Below are 20,151 nucleotides of genomic sequence, written 5' to 3' on the forward strand. Positions count from 1 at the left end.
AGTAGAATGGAAACAGCACACTAAAAGAAATACAGTGGCCTGAAGCTAATTCACACTGAATCATTCAGTGTTGTAAAACAGAGACTAACGTTTTAAATTTTAAGATAATCAAATTTTAACTTAAAATTTTCCTCCATTAAATCATAAATTAATTAAGTGATGCTTGTGTGAAATAATTATTTTTAATTATTTACAGGTATTTTTTTATAAAAATAATTCTATTCAATACATTGTACGGAATTAAAAATGAATACTTCCTCTAATAAAAATTAAAATTTTCGTTCAATATTATGAAGTACTACTCCTTTCATTATATCCAATCTCATAAGTAAAATAATTCTTAGATTAACACTTAAATAAAGTGTTGCAGATATGTCTCTTTGGGCCTTGTCTGCATAGTAGGTGATCGTAATCTCTTCCGCATCATTAAGGACATCATTGACATCCGAGCATCAAAAGGAGAAGAGAAACTCTCCTTTCTTCTCTCTCCTTTTCTCTTCACTTCTCCATCTTCACCCTTCATTAATTTTATTTTTTTAAAAAAATATTTATAAAATAATATAAAGGGTGGAGATGGGAGAAGTGGAGAGAAAAAAAGAGAAAGAAAGGTAGGTCCCCCTCTCCCCATCAAAAGTTATCTGCATCTCATCCTAGACAACTTATGGGTGAATTTCAGGCTGGTCAAAATAATTTATAGGATAAAATATATGAAACTCTTCTAAGATTTAGGTCATGTGTCAACATTCCTTAAAACATTAGAATTAATAATTGATAGCCTTGTTAAATATTTAACAAAGAAGTGTTGCCACTTCAGAATAATGAAGATATATGGCATCTCACATGAAAACATCAGCATTTTTATAAAATTTATTCAAGCCACGTTGACGGAAAAATTATATATGCGCTTCACTGAACTGCATCTGTTATCATTGGAATTGCATAATCGAAATGAGAGAGTTTTCTGTTTCTCATTTGCAGCCCTCCAAGTACATAACTCGAAATGAGTGTTTTGGAGGTTTATATTGATCGAGTTCGTGGAGTCTCTCTGAATTTAAAAACCCTAGAACATGATGAGGGTTATAATTATGACAAAATAAAATGAATGAATTGGATATATATTTATATCAATATACTTGGAAGAATGATAGTTAACTTCCAAGAGGACCAATTAATTTAATTTAAATTCCAACTAATTTGAAAGTGTCAACAAAATTTTTTGAGTCCTTTAATGGTAATAAGTCTAACAAGATTAGCAAGTTCGATTTTAATTTACAATTTTGTTGTAATGCTTTTACAACTTATTTTTCAATTTTATTGAGGAACATAAATATTTTTTTTTAATGTCGAGAAGTATTAAATCTAATAGTTATAGAAGTTGCAAGTTGAGCTTTCAATTTTGCAACTTTATTTTAATGCACTTGTAACTTATTTTTAAAATTTTATAGAAAAAACATGGATGTTTATATTTAATGTAAAAAATATTAAGTCTAACATCTTAGGAATTTGCAAGCTTGGCTTTTAATTTTGCATTTTTTTTTGTGATGCATTTATAACTTAGTTTTCAAATTTTAATAGGGAATATTAATGTTCATATTTGATGTTGAAAAATATATCAAGTCTCAAAGCTTTAGGAATTTTCAAAAGACCTTGCTTCCTCAATATTGTGCATATTTTTTAATATTAAAGATGAATATTTGTTGTTTTCTATTAAAATTTAAAAAATAAATTGTAAATGCATTATAACAAAATTGCAAACTTAAGAGTCAAATTTGCATATATTTAGAACTGTTAAATTTATTATCACTAAAAGATCATGGGACTTTATTAGCACTTTAAAGTTAGTTAAGATTTAATTTGAATTAATTAATTTTTTTCAGGACTTAACTGTCTCCTCCTCCTGTATAATCTCCTGCCGGCCAAGTAATATATATTTTCCTAATGATATCTATTCGAATAAGAACAAGTGGCATTTATATATTGAATTGCTGATTCAAAGAACTTTCATAACATCAATTGTGCGTGTCATCCACTAGCGTAAAATATACGTTTTATAAAACAAAGGTTATTGAAGTATACACACGTATTGGCCAAGTTATCTCTTAATAGTTGAGTCAATTAATTAATTTAATGATGCAAAACTAAATTTTTCAATTAATTTTTAATTCATTAGCTATAATCCAATGAAGTAAGATTGTAAATATTAGAAATGTTTATTTTTAATGTTGAGAAGTATTAAGTTTAACAGCTTTAGGAATTTGCAAGTTGGACTTTCAAATTTGTAGTTTTATTTTGATGCATTTATAATTTATTTTTTAAATTTTAACAAAAAACACGAATGTTCATATTTAATATTAAAATATTAAGTATAACAGCTTCAGGAATTTGCAAATTCAACTTCCAATTTTGCTACTTTGTTATGATGTATTTATAATTTATTTTTTAAATTTTAAAAGGAAACATAAATGTTTATATTTAATATTAAAAAATATTAAGTCTAACGACTCTAGGGATTTACAAAAGACCGTACTTCCTCAATATTGTGCATATTTTTGAATATTAAAGATGAATATTTATATTTTTTTGTTAAAATTTAGAGAATAAGTTGTTGATGCATCATAACGAAATTGCAAAATTGAAAACCAAATTTGTAAATCTCTCAAACTGTTATACTTATGACCACTGAAAGACCAAGAAATTTTGTTAGCATTTTAAAATTAGTTGAAACTTAATTTAAATTAATCAGTTATTTTGAATTCTCCAGTATACTTGATTTTTCCGGCCAAAAAATATATATTTTTTTTCTGATAAGTATCTCTTGGAATAAGAACAAGTGGCACTTATATATTGAATTGCTGATTCAATGAACTTTCATAGCATCGATATGTTGTGCATGTTATACAATAGCGTAAAATATGCTTTTTATAGAACAAAGGTTATTGAAGTATACACACAATGCACACGCATTGGCCAACTTGTCTCTTGATATATTGAGTCAATTAATTAATTTAATAATGCAAAACTCAATTCGTCAATTAATTTTTAATTTATAAGTTATAATCCAATGAAGTAGAATAGATTTTTTTTTTTTTTGGGAATGTCATTCAAGGCTCCCACAAAGAAAGATAGTAGCACTTTGTGCCTGTGTATATAATTTTGAAATTTTCCTGCAGGCTGTGACAATGTGTTTTGATATAAAAAATCTAAAATAACCTTGATGCAAATGCAAGATGTTGTGCTATAATTTACAACTAGGTGTTAATATATTAACAATAAGATGTTCGAGTAAATTTTCTTTCACATCATCATTTATTGAAAATTTCATGTTAGCTTAAAAATTAACAAGTAAAAGTTAGGTAATTGACAACAAAACATTCTAATTTAACAAGTCAATCTTTGGTTGGATTAGGTTGCGTTTTTAAGATAAAATTCTGAGTTACCGTAAAAATTAACAAGCAAAAGTTTGCAATTAACAACGCGTACTGATTTTAACAAGTCAATCTCGGCTTGTTATAAGTTGCATTTTATAAAATGAAATTTCAAGTTACCTTAAAACAATAACAAGTTAGGGTTCTACAATTAACAAAAATGTATATGGATTTTTGTAAGTCAACATATGAATTTTGAGTAAATGATAACTTGAAAGAAAGTTACTTGTCAAAATTTGAACATTATTGTCAATGTAAATACCCAATTGTAAATAACAGAACAACATATTGCATTTGTTTAGGGTATTTTAAACTTCATTTTTACTTCCAAATATATTTTCATTTAGTCCCATGGACCTGCTGAAGAATTTCAAAATTCTTTGGGTCCGCAATAGTTATTATATTTTTTACTGGGTTATGAATGACATTCTTCCATAGCTAGATTATTGGGGTACCCTTCAAGAGCATTTATGACTACAAAAGACAACACTTGGCTTGCAAAAAAATTGTCACACCCCAATACTCATGGTGTGACCGATACAAAATATGATATAAATTCATATTTTATAAGCCTCAATTATTTAAATATTAAACTATAATAGTAATAGATATTTATACTGATCAATAAATCATATAATATATACATATATAATTATAAATTTCATAAACTCTTAAATATTCGGTAAAAATTTTGACAAAATCTCCCCTGTAATTAAAACGTCCCAAAATTTCTATAGCTAATAAACTTGTCAGCAAATCCAGAAAAGGAGCTTATTTCCACACCAGTAAATTACATGATAACAAAAATAAGACCAGAACTTAACTATGGTATACGTGGAGTACTAACTACCATTGTATAATATAATGACTATTTACATTAAAATAAACGATTGAAGCATGCTTCCACTATCCAAAATACAATAGAGCCCCTCAATGATTAGCAGGAGGTGTAGGGTCAATTACATTATCTGAGACCAAAGAAATTTTTTCATGAATAACGTCCCAACAATAAATAATAGAATATAAATAAAATGAAAAGTTTGAAATAGTCATGTAAGTTAAAGAACAAAACTTTTTGTAAAAATTCAATAAATTTCATAATAAAATGTCTCTATAAATGTTCAAGAAAATCTCAAATTATTGAACTATCGTAGCAAATGATAATATTACTTGATTTCAAGAAAGCACATAAATGAAATAAATATTTATAAACAAATTACTAAATAAAAATCAATGGAATATAAAATCATCAAATAATTGAATTCATAATTATAGAGACTTATCAGAACAATTAACAGATGTGGATACACAGTCCACGAGGGTAAATAACCAAACGCTGCTTATGCCACAAAAACAAACGTAGACACACAATCCACGAGGGTAAGTAACCAAACGCAGCCGAACCCACAAAACAAACGTGGACACATAGTCCACGAGAGTAATGCTAACCAAACGTGGCTTGAAACCACGAAACAAATATGAGTACAATGCTCATGAATAACCACCTCTCCGTTCTACGTGCGTTGGCCATTGCACGGGATTAGCACCTCCTATAAACACCCTCCTAGCTAGGTGTACCATGGCGCGCGAAGGGCTAACGGAATTGCCGTTAGCAACCAGTGTTTTGTATAAAGTCCCTTTTAAATTTACTTTCAAACATGTGAGAAGATCATCATTAGTAAAAATATAATTTTCATTTTCGATGTCAAACTCGCATGAATCATTTTTTCATAGCAATTCAATGATTTTCAGAATGAAATCCCATAATCAAAGTCCAAACTTGTATTTATTGAATAATTGACATTTCAAAAGTGCTAAAGGTAATTTCATAAAATAAAGAAGTTTAATTAACAAAATTATCCAGTACTCACGTTGTTGTTATAAAATGATTTGCATAAAAATGTAATATTTTAGTAAAGAAAATTTTATTAGAAAATCAGTTGGGATGCTATTCACTTACCTGAAATACTCCCCAAAATTTATAACTTACTCATTATCCCTATTATCAAGATCCTCTTTCTCTAGACACCATATGAAATATAATAGGGTCTTAATAGACTTTCAAAAAGTTCAATAAAACTTTATTTCAAACTAACATAACAAACATTTAACTATAATAAATTTAAAGCCTTAGAACCAAAATTTACACATATAATAACAATAGCTAAATACTCAATTAAAATGCAATTTTCTCTTTAGCCTTTTGTCAAATGCTTAGTGTCATCATTTCAACCATTCAATTGAGCTTTTTAACATTCAAATCTCTGGCTCAACCATTAATCAACAACCATACAACTCCCAAGAAATCCACTAATTACACACTAACTCCATAATTATTAAATTTCTAGATAATACTCATGTTAATTCACAATTAAATAGTATCTAAACCAAACATACTTCTTATAAGAATTAATGAAATTTCATAAACTACAAAATCAAGCAAAGTTCCTTCTATTAAACATTTTGTCAAACACCTTACATGCCTTCATATCCAACTTTAATACAAGCTTCCTCATTTCCTTAAAAACTTTATTAATACCTAAATTTCTAAGCTTCCTAATTTTTTTCCCTTTCAACACAAGCCAATTGAGATCAAATAAAATTAAATCTAATTCTTCTTCTACAGTAATCTACATAAGAGAAGTTATCTACCGATAATCATGCTCTTAAATTCAAGTTCAGCTTGGTTAAACTCATGTATTCCCTTCTATCACGCACAGCAGCAGCAAAAATAAAAGAAACATCACAGCTAAGCCAAATATCACACGGACAAAACAGCAAAGAGGTAGGGGATTTGAAGCTCCACACCTTAAATCGATTAGGTAGAATAGGAAAGGAGGAAGGACGAATTAGTTGCGCTGAACAGCGGAAGAAGAAAGGAACCTCTTACACTAACTCACAGCAGCAAAAATCAAAGAAGAGACAGCACCTATCAGTCATAGGAGGAAGAGGAATTGAGGTTACCTCACGCCCATAACTGAGGAGGAAGAGAAGTTCAAGATGACGCACCACGCATCACTGTCAGCCACGAAGCAGAGAAGAGGCAAAGAATGACCAAACAAGGGAGCGAACCCAGCGATCTCCTACTTCCAGCTGCGAAATAGCGACGTGAACAGAGGAAGCCGATGGCAAAGATCTAGGAAGCAAGTCGATCGTGAAGAGCAGAAATGCAAACTGACAGTAAAGAATCAGAGGAGCCCATGTCGGTGAAGAAAGGAGAGAAATTGAGGAAAAACGAAATGATCTGTTTCACGTAGGAAGAATATGAATTCTGAACAAAAAGGAAAATTGGGAAAACTATAAGATATGACACAAGGAAAAGTTACAAGAATGAGCCCAGAATTTTCTATAATTTAAAACAAAATAAAATTAAACTTTTACTCAATGAAAATCAAACTCTAGACTTGCAAAAAGTTACTAAAGTAAATTTCATTAAATCACCACTCTTCACTTTTTATAAAACTAATTTAAATAAAAACATCAATTGAAAAAAATTTAATTTAAAATTTTAGGTCATTACAAAAATGACAGGCTACTAAAACTCAATACAAAAAGAGAAGAGATCGTAAGCCTTTTCATGGTGTGCTGAACTAAAACTCAGACCTCATTAATCAATAATCCATGAGCTTTTTAAGTGTCGTTTGCAAATAAAAAAAAATCTTGACAAATGATATTTAAGAACCCTCTAAAAATATTAATTAAAATTAAGATGTTAAATCTATGAGGAGGAAAGAATTAAAACATTTGAAGAAAATGAGAAGTAGGACTTGAATGAAAAATAAAATTTTATTATTACAAACTCAAAATACAACTCTAAACTACTAATTTTTTCACTCTCTCTCTTTCATTTTTCACACCACTCTTATTCCATTCTTTCCTTATCCTTCCCTCTCTTCTGCTTTTACCCAAGCCCTCGTGGCATCTTTCTCTTTTATTCACTTACTAATTTATTGCATTACATGACTAGCCAAGTACTCTATTTATAGAAGAAAGAGCCTTGGCCTCCAAGTACAAATCTATGACTAATTAACAATCTATGACTAGCCAAGTACTCTATTTATAATAAGCATGTATGTGTGATGAAAGGAAACATGTTATTTAAATCTCTTTGTTTATTTTAATTAATCATATTAGTTTAGGCACACGAGAGCTTAATTAAATCAATCAAGTTTATTCGGACTAAAAATCCTTAGAAAGAAGTCTCACAAGAGAAAATGTTTAGGCACACGTACCACAAGAGCTTCTCTCATAGATCAAATATTAGAAGAATTTAATAAAATAATAGATCACAGCAGCTAGTGACAAAATTTGAGAAGTCTCTTTAGAATAGGAATGATCTACTTCACTGACTTTGAACTAACTTTGTCTTCTTTCTGACTTTTGACATGAGAATATATGAAGACAAGATATTCTTGTTAGTATAATTAAAACAGAGGACTTCAAGTATCCATGATCTCTTATCTTGACGTGGTTAATTAAAATAAATCACATTATCAGATTAATTGCAACAGCACTTGAAAACTCTTCAATCATAATATTTAAAAAGTGGTTAGTTTTAACTTAGCGAAAGCATTACCTGATATGTGACAATTTTAAGAAACTTGTGGCCATTGCTCTGCTTATTGAAAGCCAAAACGTTCTATTCTGCACTGAAAAGACAAAAAACTAAAAATAAAATTCCAAAAGTAGAAGTAATTTTTGAATATGAAAATAACATATTTCTCTTGAATTGAAGTTATATATAATGATTATGTTAAATTACCTTGAAACAGAGATGAAGACACATAGTGGTTCACTTTGATAATAGAAAATCAGAGACTGTGAAGCAGAGGATTAATTGGAACAAACTTTGTCTTGTTGATCTTCAAAGCATATATATATATATATATATATATATTTTCGGGTTTTAGAGTTTCAATTCTGCCACAAAGCTTTTAAAAACCTGCAAATAGAAGAAGAAGCAAGACATCCGATATAAGTCAATTTGAACCTAAACACTTGCTTTTTTCTTATTCTCTATGACTGACATATAACTAACAATGCAAAGTATTAGATCCATTGATATTTTCTAGCTTAAAATAACGTCATCGATATTTTCTTTTATTTATCATCTCTGCAAAGATTGATTGGATGTATAGCAACTGGAGAATCATACTCTCATTTTATACAATCTAAATAGAGAAAAATCCGTCAAATTATAAAATTACTTTGAAATTTTATTTCCTTTACTCAAGTCGTCAATTTCCTATATTAAAGTTGTCAAACATGATAGATGATTGTCGTGAGTTATTCAGTTGACAATTAAGCAGTAATAACTAACTAATATTTAACACTATATAATTGACAACTTGGGTAAAAAAAATCTAAGAGATTAGAATAATTGTGATATTTCATAAATTTTTTCCATATTTAGATGACTTGTGTGGGATTTGAGAGTGATTTTCCCTATAACAAACTGCGTACTAAGAAAAATGTACATAACAAGTGAAACCAATGTATGATTTATTTTTCATGGAGATAAAAAGATTAAACATGCTAACTATAATTGTAAATTATTTAGACAATAATCACTATAGTAGCAGTATATTTTGATGAATCGCATGCCTTCTTCGTATAAATAATATTCACATGTCTAGTGAAAAAATGATTTATTTGGAAATGAAAAAAAGGAATAGAATAAAATATTGTAATGCACAATCGTAGGAAACAGTTGCCGGCCTTCTTTTGACTGGGCTTGTACTTCTTAAGGTAACAATAATGCAATGTGTAATAATTTACCTTGGAGTTTATGTTCAACAAAATATGTTTGTTTTAGGGAATTTTAGAATCCATGATTTTTGTGGGCAAACCCATGAAGTTTCAGGTCTATAGAAAAATAAAATGTTTTTAAAAAACATTGAAAAATGTGATTGGGTCACTTTGATTAGGCTTGGTTCTCTAACTGCATTCAAATTTTGGGCCGGATACAATATGTTGTCATATATAGTTGATTGAATATTCCTCAATTGGTCTTGATCCTGTGAGTTATGATAAAGTAAGAGAAAGATGAAAATAAAATCAAGTAATTTTGGAACCTAACAATCATTCTTCTAAATTTAGAGGTTACATAAAGCCTTAAAAAAATGCTTCGAGGTGAATCTCAAATTATGCTTTGATTTGCAAATCATCTATAATTTAGGTAATTATGCAAGTCTAATATTGCTACATTTTTCATTACGTATAAATAATGAGTTTGGGGTTGAGCTTGATACCACATGTTTAAAAGTAATTATAAATAATTTATCGCACACAAATAAAATTAAAATTCACTTACAACAAACAGAAAGATAATTATGTTGGAGAAAAAGGACATTAGCCATGTTCAATGAGCCAAGAAAAGAATTGAAAGTCTAGGCATGCTATTCAAGAATTTTGTTAACCGATTAAGTTTTAGACCCTAAGAAAGAAATCTCTTTAATGTGCACACAAGATATTCACATATCAATTCTCAAAATAAGTTGAATAAAATAAATCACATCAATGCTAATAGAATATATGAGAATATGAAGCTGATAATTGAGAGGAAATTACTAAGTTTGAATGAATTTTGTCTTCCTTAATTATGATTGTTAAGTTTGCAAGCCAATAAAAATTATTGGTTAAAATAACAGCAGCTCTAATAGTGATTTAATTATATTAATTTTAAAGCATCATGACAGTGTTTATGTATGTAAAAAATGAAATGTGTCGATAAATATAGTTAGTTTATAAATGACAGAGAATGTGAGAAAATCATATGACACAAGAATTATCCTAGTTCGGTCTCTTGACCTATGTCCAGTCCTCTTGAAAAATATTCAAGAGATTTTTTCACTATAAAAATCCAATTACAATCCCTATAAATTACACATCGAGCTCACTCACAACTCTAACAAAAGTTTTTACAAAACTCACCTAAAATTGTCATACATGGTTTTGCCAAACTCACCCAAAAACTAATAAAACGAATGTAAAAAATAGTTCACTAGAAATTGCTCTTGGAAAAGTAGGTAGCAAAAACATTCTAAGCACCCAAATACTCAAATTCGAACAATGATATATAGGAAGTACACAATTAAGCTTAGATAAATAATAATCTGATTACATCTTCAAATTCAATCCTTCATCTCTTTCTAAATCATTCATCAACTTCATTTTTCTTTTTTGTATTTTGTCATGGTTAGCTTTCCTTCTTTTCTTGGTCGCAACAACAAATTTCCTCCGTGACCATTGTCAATTATTCGTTGTTCCCTGATTTTGCAATAAAGACAAATAATCAGATTCAGCTTCCAAAAATATCAATTCTCATTTGAAATAATTTTCATATTACCTGTTATCATCAAAACTAATAACCAAATATTGTCTAAAAGTCATAGGCTGGATTCTTAACATATTAGAATTATAGTAAATTAAACTCATGGAGACCAAATTAATTTTCTCATTTACCTTGAAATACCTGGAAGGTGTGTATGTCATAGAATCTTCAAGAACAAAGTTATATCAATGAAAGTCTGCAAACAATATATTTAAAGCGGTATACATTAAAAACATTCTCAGTTAATTGCAAATTACAAAACTATATATATGAACATATAGAGTTTTCGTTAGTTTCTTAACATCTCTTAATTATCTCTATGTGTAACACCACATATCTATTTTTTGACTTGATTTATAAGAAAAACAATGTCATACTCATTTTAAGACATCGTCTTAATATACTAAAAATGAGCATATAAGAATTGCAAGCGCCGAATTAATCGATGCAGAGGAATATCCAGGTAATTTAAAAGAGTGTTAATCAAGACACTAATCTCCGTAAACTGAGCTAAGTATCTAATACTAAATCTAGATACCGTGCCTTTGCTGTGCTTATTGTTGAGGTAAGATAGCAATTAATGAGGAAATTCAATTTTGCCTCATGACAATTGTGAAGGAAGCAACACACTAAAAATCATGTTTCTGCACAACTACACATAAAATGAACATCAATGGAATGCTGGTTCCACATATTAGATTTTTTAGCTAAAGTGGAAGTTTTATATATATATATATATATATATAGCTAAAAACCTCATCTTTATGTTCATTTAATTGTTGGCATTGATGTTTCGTAAATAAGGAAATAAAGTAATTACAGTTAAATTAGTTTTTTTGCCTGCCTTCATTGCTTCTCATATGACTCTGTTTGTTTAAAACGTAGCAATTCTACAGATTATCCTCATCTATTTTGACATGAATTATCAAACCAGAATATCATATTAGATTTGATAACTCTAGGAAGCTTTCAATCACAGAAATTTAAAAAGTGGTTTACTTCCTTTTAACAATAAGTATTACCCGACATGTGACATTTTCAGCAGATACTTGGCCACTGCTTTGCATATTGAAAGCCTATAATATTCTACTTAATGACATTTTGGAGTAAATCATTAAAAAGTTAAGGACAATATCCAATTAAAAGAAAAACATTCAGTCAAACTTTAGATTTGGCTTTTATAAATAACGTGTGAATATATATAAAACTAAGAAATTTTTGTTTACTTGAATTTTCATACAATGATTTTATTAAGTTAAAAACCTCAGAATTAGTATACATTGTTTTAAAATACATTAAACCCCAACCAGACCAAGATCATCCTTTACCAAAATAAATCTCAAAAGTGAACTCATCATAAAGTGTGTTGTGTGCTTGTGTGTGTGTGTGTCTATATATATATATAATTAATTAATTAATTAATTAATTAGTTAGTTAAGAATTTCAAGAGTATGAAGAGATGATTAACTAGTTTCTTACCAGCTCCTGGTTCTGAAAGTGAGCAATTCGTCTAAGCTCGTTTCATATTTTCTAACCTAATAATATAAAAACAGAGAATCAGATCCATTGAAATGTTTTTTTTCCCACATATTTTTATCAAAAAATCCCGAACAATTAAAAAGGAAAAAAGAAGAAGAAGCAGAACTGTTACTTGGCATTGGCTTAGCTTCTTGATTTGCCTTTCCTGCATATCATATATGTCTCTCTTTGACTGCTTTCTTATCTTCTCTAACCTGATTTATCAAAACATTAAACCTTATATAATCAGAACACATATCAAAACTCATATCTCATTACAAATATGTATGTATGTATGGGGTTCAAATCACACTCCATCCATGAATACACCTAATCAAGCATGGATATTAAATATACTATATCAAGCCAAATAATTAAATATGGTTCTAAATCTTTTCAACTTTTATAATGAACGTATATCACTGGTCACTTGATAAATAAATGATCATTTCAAACTAAAAATGACTTCATCGATAATTCTTTCTCACTCTTCATATGTGCACAAATAGTATAACATTATCATAGCAGTGATATTATTATTATTTTGAAGAGAAAGTGTTAGGACCAAACAGAAAGTATAGTACTAAATTAAATCACATGTTTCACAAGGATTATAAGTTTTTCGAGAAAATAAAAATTGCAGAAGCATTGATGGTCTTGACTGAGAAAATTTTACAACTTCGAGGTGTATATGATGTAGGCAAGATGTTTCTTGTAATTAATGCTGATTGATGCAATGATCATGAAGGGAAGACCAAAATTTTTATTTGTGTTGTGGAAATGTTAAAAAAAAAAACGAAAAAAGTATCTGCAGGAAAATAAACAATATTGAAAATGTTGATTGTTTTGGAATTTGAGAACTTACCATTTGACACTACGTCGCAGTACCATCTCAAGGATCATAGTACTTCATCATTAATTATTATGGTTGAAATATGAGAGATGTCAGACAAGTGTTTTCCTCCATCAAAATTATATATTTCTTCTAATTTAGGACAACTGCGGATTTCTAACTCAAGAAGAGAGGGTGGCAGTGCATCTTCTGGCAAGGATTCAAAGTTTGAACAATTCCAAATGAAGAGATTTTCGAGAGAAGTAAGGTGCTGAAGCCATTTTCAATCTAACTGTTTAAGACTAGAGAAATCCTATATGCAAAAACGCACAAGAGAGCTGGGCAATAATTGATTGTTTAGTAAATCATGGAGTATAGTTTCACTCCTATCACCTCCAACCCACAACGTTGAGAGAGAAGTCAGCCGTTGAAAACCCCAATCTTTAATTGGTATACAAGATAGTCCCTCACAGCTGTTAATTTCCAAATATCGTAAATTAGAAGGCAAACCACATTGAGGCAATGATTCCAAATTTGGAAGCTTTCTTAGATAAAAATATTGAAGGCTGGCAAGGGAATCAATGTGTACTTCTGACATTGATCTAAATTTTTCGCAACTACGAATCCGAAAAGCTTGTAAGGGAAGAGCAGATCCCCCAACACATGTAAAGGTCTTCAAATTATGACAACCGCTAATGTGAAGCCTTTCAAGCTTAGGAAAACAACCTAATGGAAAGGATGCCAAGGAATGACAACTGTTCAGAATTGTCAAGGCTTCAAGTGATGTGCAATTTTGTAAAGATTCTTGAGGTACAAACTCTAATTTCTCACAATTTTCAAATACAAGACGTTCCAAAGAAGTAGGCAAACCTTCAATTGGAAAGGACATGATTGATGGGATATCATAGAGAGACAACTCTAAAAGAAAATGGCTACCCATTGTCATTCTTGGCAAAGACCACAAGCAATCACAATGCCTAATTTTTATATATTTTAAAGAATCCAAAGAATAACAATCAAGAGCTCCCAATAACCCTTGCTCCCCTTGCTTTATTTCTAATTCTTCAATAGATTCAATCCAACACAAAGGTGTTGATTTTGCCTCCAGCCGTTTGCAATTTGAAATAGAAACCTTTGTCAATGATGGAAGGTTACTAGGCATGTCTTCTCTCAACATAGGACAATCTTATAAACTCAAATGTTTGAGATGAGGAAAAGGAAATTCGGCACCTTTTCCATCAAACAATACCCATTCCTCCCAAACAGGCATATCGTTAAATTCTAGAATTTCCAAGGATGGAAATGGTTGAAATGAAGAGCGCTTTGTGTTGCTGCAATAGAACTCACATCCAACTATCTGTACTAATTCTATTCTTTTAATAAGAAGCTCTTTGAGAGAAGGTAATTGTCCAAATGATGGGAGCGAAAAGCAATACTTGCAATCACTTACTGATAAATATGTAATATTATTGAATGAAGAATCTCCGACCCAATCTGGAAAGATTGTGCCACCATAGTGGTTGATGGTCAATCGTTGTAAATTGGTTGAAGGTTGTAGCACGTTGAGTACATTTTTCACAATTTTTGAATCTTGAGCATCACAATCCCATTCCAACACTAACTCCTCAACTCTATCTCTCCTCTTCAAGTTTGCCTCCAAAGCATCCATTGAATCAACAACATTTTCTAGTTTTGAAAGGGAAAGTTTACCTTGTAGACAAGGGAGCTTTTTGAACTCTTTAATTCCCAATCCATTCGGTTGTTTGCCCACCATAAAGTTACTTAAACTTGAAAGATTTTCTAGTTTTGTAATTTGTCTAGGCATCTCCTTTAAAGCGGTGCCACTAATGTCTAGGTGACGTAGATTAATAAGCCTTTTTATCTTTCCCGACAATTCTTTAAAACACTTACAATTTGATAAAAGCAATGTCTGCAAATTGTAAAGTGTATAGACTGCATCAAGCAATCTTTCAATTGAACTATAAGAAAGGTTTAGATATCGCAAATGTTGCAAATTACCAATTGAATTAGGCAGCTCATTGACATTTTGATAGCCAAACAAAGAGAGTACTCTTAACATTTTAGTTTTGGCAACAAATCCTATGGTACCCTTTGAGTCAAACAACACTCTATCATCCCATCGTCCTTAGATTGTGGTAAAAAAGTCCTCAGACAATTTAAATGATAAAAGTTCTCAAACCTTTTAGAGCCATCATATAGTTTCCTAGGATATGATAAATGACGAAGAGTAGGTTTTGAAATATTTTGGCCTTCAAACCATAGGCAACTCTTTCCGGATACAACTTTGGCTAAATTATTGATGAGATCATGCATGAAAACTTTCTTGGATCACCACCATCTTGTTGAAAGAATGACCTACACAATAATTCATTAAAGTAGTCATCCGCTTCTATTTTAAATGTCTTCTCCCCATGGGATTGTTGTTGTACAAAGCCTTCAGCCATCCATAACAAGACCAATTTCTTTTTCTCCAATAACATATCTTTAGGGAAGATTGAGCAATAAGCAAAGCATTTCTTCAAATGTGATGGTAGATATAGATAACTCAGACGCAAAGCAGGCATAACATCATCATTTGGTATGTCCCACTGGTTGCTATTTAGAATTTTATTCCATTCCTTTTCATCCACTTTTGAACGCAAAAGACCTCCAATGGTTTTAACAGCAATTGGGAGGCCACCACATTTTCTTACAATTTGCTTACCGATTGCTCTTAGCTTTGGATATTTGTTTGGATCTTCATTTGCAAATGCATGCTTGGAGAGTAAAAGACAACAATTATCATTCGAGAGACAACGCAACTCAAGTACAAGAAAGGTATGTGTGATTTCAACAACTCTTTTTTGATGAGTTGTTACGATGATTCTGCTTCCCCTTCTTCCACTGTGAAAAGGGGTTATAAGGTCATCCCAATGACTATATTTCTCATTCCACAGATCATCCAACACAATTAAAAACTTTTTATTGCTCAAGTTATTTCTTAGTTCAACACGAAGGAAGTCTAGATTTTTACTATCATGGACTTTTGAAGTGACGGACTCAAGAAGATTCTTTGTCACCTCTAAAACAGTAAAATCATCCAAAACACATGCCCATGCCTTCAAATCGAAATGCCCAGGCACCTTCTCATCATTGTAAAGGAGCTGAGCAAGGGTTGTTTTAGCCAACCCTCCCATTCCCCAGATAGTGATCACTCCTATGTCATTACCCTTTGGATCTTCATCACACAGAAGCATTTTCATTAGCTTCTCCTTATCATCCTCCCTACCAACCACATTAGATTCATTTCCCAATGAAGTTGAAGGTGTTTTATGCACTCTCACGCTAACACTTTGCAAACCAAGGAGGATCGCACCTTGTTAGCGACGTTTTGAGAATCTTTTTCAATCTTGGATTTGAGAGACTCAGTGTTGATCTCATCAAGTAATGTCACACCCTAAAAATAGGGGTGATCGGCACAGGAAGTGAACCACATCATACATCCTGTAAGCCACAAAATTCAAGGTTTATTTTATTTAATTAAAATGTATTCAATTTTACACTGACATTTTAATACTATTGACACTACTCATTATAATAATTATTTTAACATTTTGTAAAAATTTTGATAGAACCTCTTCTGTAAATAAAATCTTTCTACAAAATTTTCCTTAAACATTATTTCAACACTATATCACAAAATGTATAATAAACTATGGACTCTAATTATAAGTTATGTGAAGCACTTAAACATATATCTCATGACATAATACATAAATTTTACCTTTACATCCATAAGACATATTTACAGAACAAGCCTCCATTCTGTTCCGCAAACACCTATCCTTTGTAAGCAAGACATACAGCGTCAATTATGCTATCTGAGACCAAAATAATTTTTCAGTGAATAACATCCCAACCATAACATTTTGTAGAATCAAAGTGGATAAAATACAATGATTATATAAATTAAATAAGAAAGCAATTCAATGTAAACAATTTGTAAACTTGGAATAAAAGTTCTATAGAACTTCAATGACAAGAACGTTTAAATCTATAATGACAAAGTAGCTTTAACAGTTGAATTTGACAAGTTAAAATGATTAAATAAATAAATAAAATAACAGTACTAACTAAATTTAAAAACCATTAAGTATAAAATCATTAATTAATTAAAAATTTACATATTATTATTTCTTTAAGGGATTTATCAGAACAGTTCACAAATGTGGACCCACAGCCCACGAGAGTAAATAACCAAACGCGGCTTATGCCACAAAAAAAAACGTGGACACGTAGTCCACGAGGTTAAGTAACCAAACGCAGCCGAAGCCACGAAACAAACGTGGACACACAGTCCACGAGGGTATGTAACCAAACGCAGCCGAAGCCACAAAACAAACGTGAGTGCGATGCTCACGAATAACCATCCCTTCGTTCCACGTGCGTTGGCCATCGCACGGGGCTAGCACCTCCTATACACACCCTGCTAGCTAGGTGTACCATGGCACGTCAAGGGCTAACGAAATTGCCGTTAGCAACTAGTGTTTCGTATAAAATCCCTTCCAAATTCATTTTCAAACATGCGAAAAAATCATCATCAATAAAATACAGTTTCCATTCTCAAAATCAAACTCGCATGAAGAATTTTGAACATTAGAAACTTGCCAGAATAAAACTTCATAAATGATGCCCATGCTTTCATTTATTGAGAACCAAAATTACCAAAATTGATAAAAATAATTCTATCAATTTTGAAAGTATCATTTGTAAGGAAAAACACATACACGTCATAATTCAAATATCTTTCCACATCCCTTTATAATTTTCCCAAGATAAAAATAATTTAAATAACAAAATATGAAATATGTAATATAATTGTTATTAAATGATCCAAGTAAAAATATTTTTTAAAAAAATTAATCATAAATTAGTTGGGACGCTATTCACTTACCTGATAAGCTTCCAAGATAATAATTTATCCCTTATATGCAACTCACAATGGCTTTTTAGATACTCTATTACCTAGACAAGAAGAACAAGCAACTTTCTTTAATGATAACTCTACTTCGTATATCGCTAAGAGATTTTCATCAACCTCAACTCCTTAAATTATTAGAGGTTACACATTAATAACTCACTAGATTATTATTATTATTATTTTTATTTTTATTTTATTTTTATTTATTATTATTATTATTATTTAGGCATGACCAATGACCTAAGCATTCCACCAAAATGAAGATACACGTACACACACTTGACTAATACCTTCCTAAGTTTTCAACATGGAATTTAAACAATCTAATTCCAAAATTTCAGTCATTAATATAATAAATATACTTAATGTACTCCATTTCAATCAAATTCCTCTTTTAAACATTTTTGCAAACACCTTATATGCATCTATGTTTAAACCATAATACAAAGTTTTTTCCTCTTCAAATCTCTTCCTAATTATATATCATCAATATTTAAAAAATTTCAATGTCCAAAACCTTCTTATTCCAACAGAAGCAAATTCCCATTATGAGCAAATTCCATAACTCAATCAGCACACACGCATGCACAACCTAGACAGGGGAAGGATGAGAGTGAGATTCACTCACCAGTAAAGCCAGAGACGCTGAACCAGAGAGAGGAATAATCCAGCATTGAGAAAAGAAGCAAAACTCAAATCTCACACTGATACAAACCAGCTATGTATACAGAGGAGAGGGAGAAGATCAAAGCTTTCCCCTTGACTACATGAGCGTGCTAGCGACCGTAAAACCAGGGGGAAGAGCTGAACGTTGCTGCTGTGCGAAAGGAGAAAGAAAGAAGGACCAACGTGAAGCAGGGGAAACAGCGATCTCAAAGCTCTGACTTCAACAACACAGATTCTCATAGTAATGGTCCTCAATCAACAGCGGCAGAGGCAAGAAGAAGCTGGACACACCATCACGAAAGCAAGAACAGAAGAGGGAGGAGTGGTCGAGGAAGAGATTGCGAAAGGACGCCTCAGGAATAGACAGAACAGGGGAGGGAGATTTCTGATAAATCCAACCCGCTACTCAGACAGAACATGAAGGAGAAGGTCGCGCGAGCAAAACTCCAACGAGAATGATAGAAAGGTACAGTCACCGGTGGCTGCCAGCTGAATGAAGGAGAAAGGACGACGCTGTAGAAGGAGAGGAAAGGGAAGTTGGTGCAGAACTGAGGAAGAGGATGCGACGCGAACTCCATGGCAACATCGAACGAAACTCTAGCACTCCTACACCGGCGATGAGCTGACGACAGAGAAGGGATGAGGAGAAGACCGAGCGAAGGTTCTGGCTCTGAGACACCTCTCCCTCTCTCAGTTAATGACCTTCGCCAGAATTCCTTCGGGAAGAGAAGAAGAAATATATATATATAATATATATATATATAAAAACTCTAATTGTTTTGACGGCAAAATGATAATTTCACAAAGCTGAGCCCAAAATAAATATCTTTCTTTTTGCTTGAACAAAAAAAATCAAACACATGACCTGACTTAGGTAGCTCATCAATGCAACTCCCACTAGATCAATTTTTTTTTTAATATAAATACAATTAAAATACATTATTATATTTTAAATTTTACTTAATTTTAATTTTTGAAGTTTTACAAGTAAATCCTCAGCTTCATAGACAGCATCTTTCAACTCTTCAAGCCACTCCTTGGTTGCATGATTGGTGATCATCTTCTGCTCTGCATCATTGAGGACAGCTTCGATCATCAACAGAGTAATCTTCAACTTGCCTATGGGAGAGACATTCAGCTTTGTGTCGTTCATCAAATCTCCAAACTCACTTGAGGTGATCCTATCCACTAAGGTCTGCGCAGAAGCGGAGAGCAAAGCTTGTCCAGCAGCTGCCGCAGCCATGCCTTGTTTTGTTTCAGAACTCAAAGTGATTGAGAGAGAAGAGAGTTTAATAGGAAGAAATAGAGTGAAGCTGGCTTAGATTGATGGAGAGAACACTTAAAAAAGGAGGATAAATGACTTTTGGACATCTTTGTGCCTCGGAATGTGCTGGGA

At 31.3% G+C, this 20,151-nt stretch overlaps 1 protein-coding gene across 3 annotated transcripts; it reads right to left on the reverse strand.

Moving 5' to 3' along the window:
• Window positions 1–10,307: 10,307 nt before the first annotated feature.
• Window positions 10,308–19,460, reverse strand: LOC129318060 (uncharacterized). 3 transcript variants are annotated; one of them, XR_008595153.1, is made up of 7 exons: window positions 18,718–19,460; window positions 16,893–16,989; window positions 13,142–16,612; window positions 12,410–12,491; window positions 12,238–12,293; window positions 10,890–10,954; window positions 10,308–10,694 (listed from the first exon to the last, which is right to left on the reverse strand). XR_008595153.1 is itself a non-coding variant. In XM_054962574.1 (4 exons), the coding sequence occupies exons 1-4, from the start codon at window positions 13,177–13,179 to the stop codon at window positions 10,595–10,597; spliced, it is 276 nt and encodes a 91-aa protein (XP_054818549.1). In that variant the 5' UTR covers window positions 13,180–15,417; the 3' UTR covers window positions 10,308–10,594. The 3 variants fall into 3 exon arrangements, 1 of the variants encoding a protein (XP_054818549.1); XR_008595154.1 differs by lacking the exon at window positions 10,890–10,954; XM_054962574.1 differs by lacking the exons at window positions 10,890–10,954; window positions 16,893–16,989; window positions 18,718–19,460 and having other exon boundaries at window positions 13,142–15,417.
• Between the last annotated feature and the right edge of the window lie 691 nt (window positions 19,461–20,151).

This window comes from Prosopis cineraria, unplaced genomic scaffold (assembly GCF_029017545.1).
Source record: "Prosopis cineraria cultivar Desert tree isolate PC_DT_omini unplaced genomic scaffold, ASM2901754v1 PC8, whole genome shotgun sequence".
Taxonomy (NCBI): Eukaryota; Viridiplantae; Streptophyta; class Magnoliopsida; order Fabales; family Fabaceae; genus Prosopis; species Prosopis cineraria.

Coding starts and splice junctions, on each gene's coding strand:
- LOC129318060 (XM_054962574.1), bottom strand. CDS start 13,179: ATGATCCTTGAGATGGTACTGCGACGTAGTGTCAAATG. Junction 12,492..13,141: donor CTGCGACGTAGTGTCAAATG/GTAAGTTCTCAA, acceptor TTGATAAATCAG/GTTAGAGAAGATAAGAAAGC. Junction 10,695..12,237: donor ACTTTCAGAACCAGGAGCTG/GTAAGAAACTAG, acceptor TTGCAAAATCAG/GGAACAACGAATAATTGACA.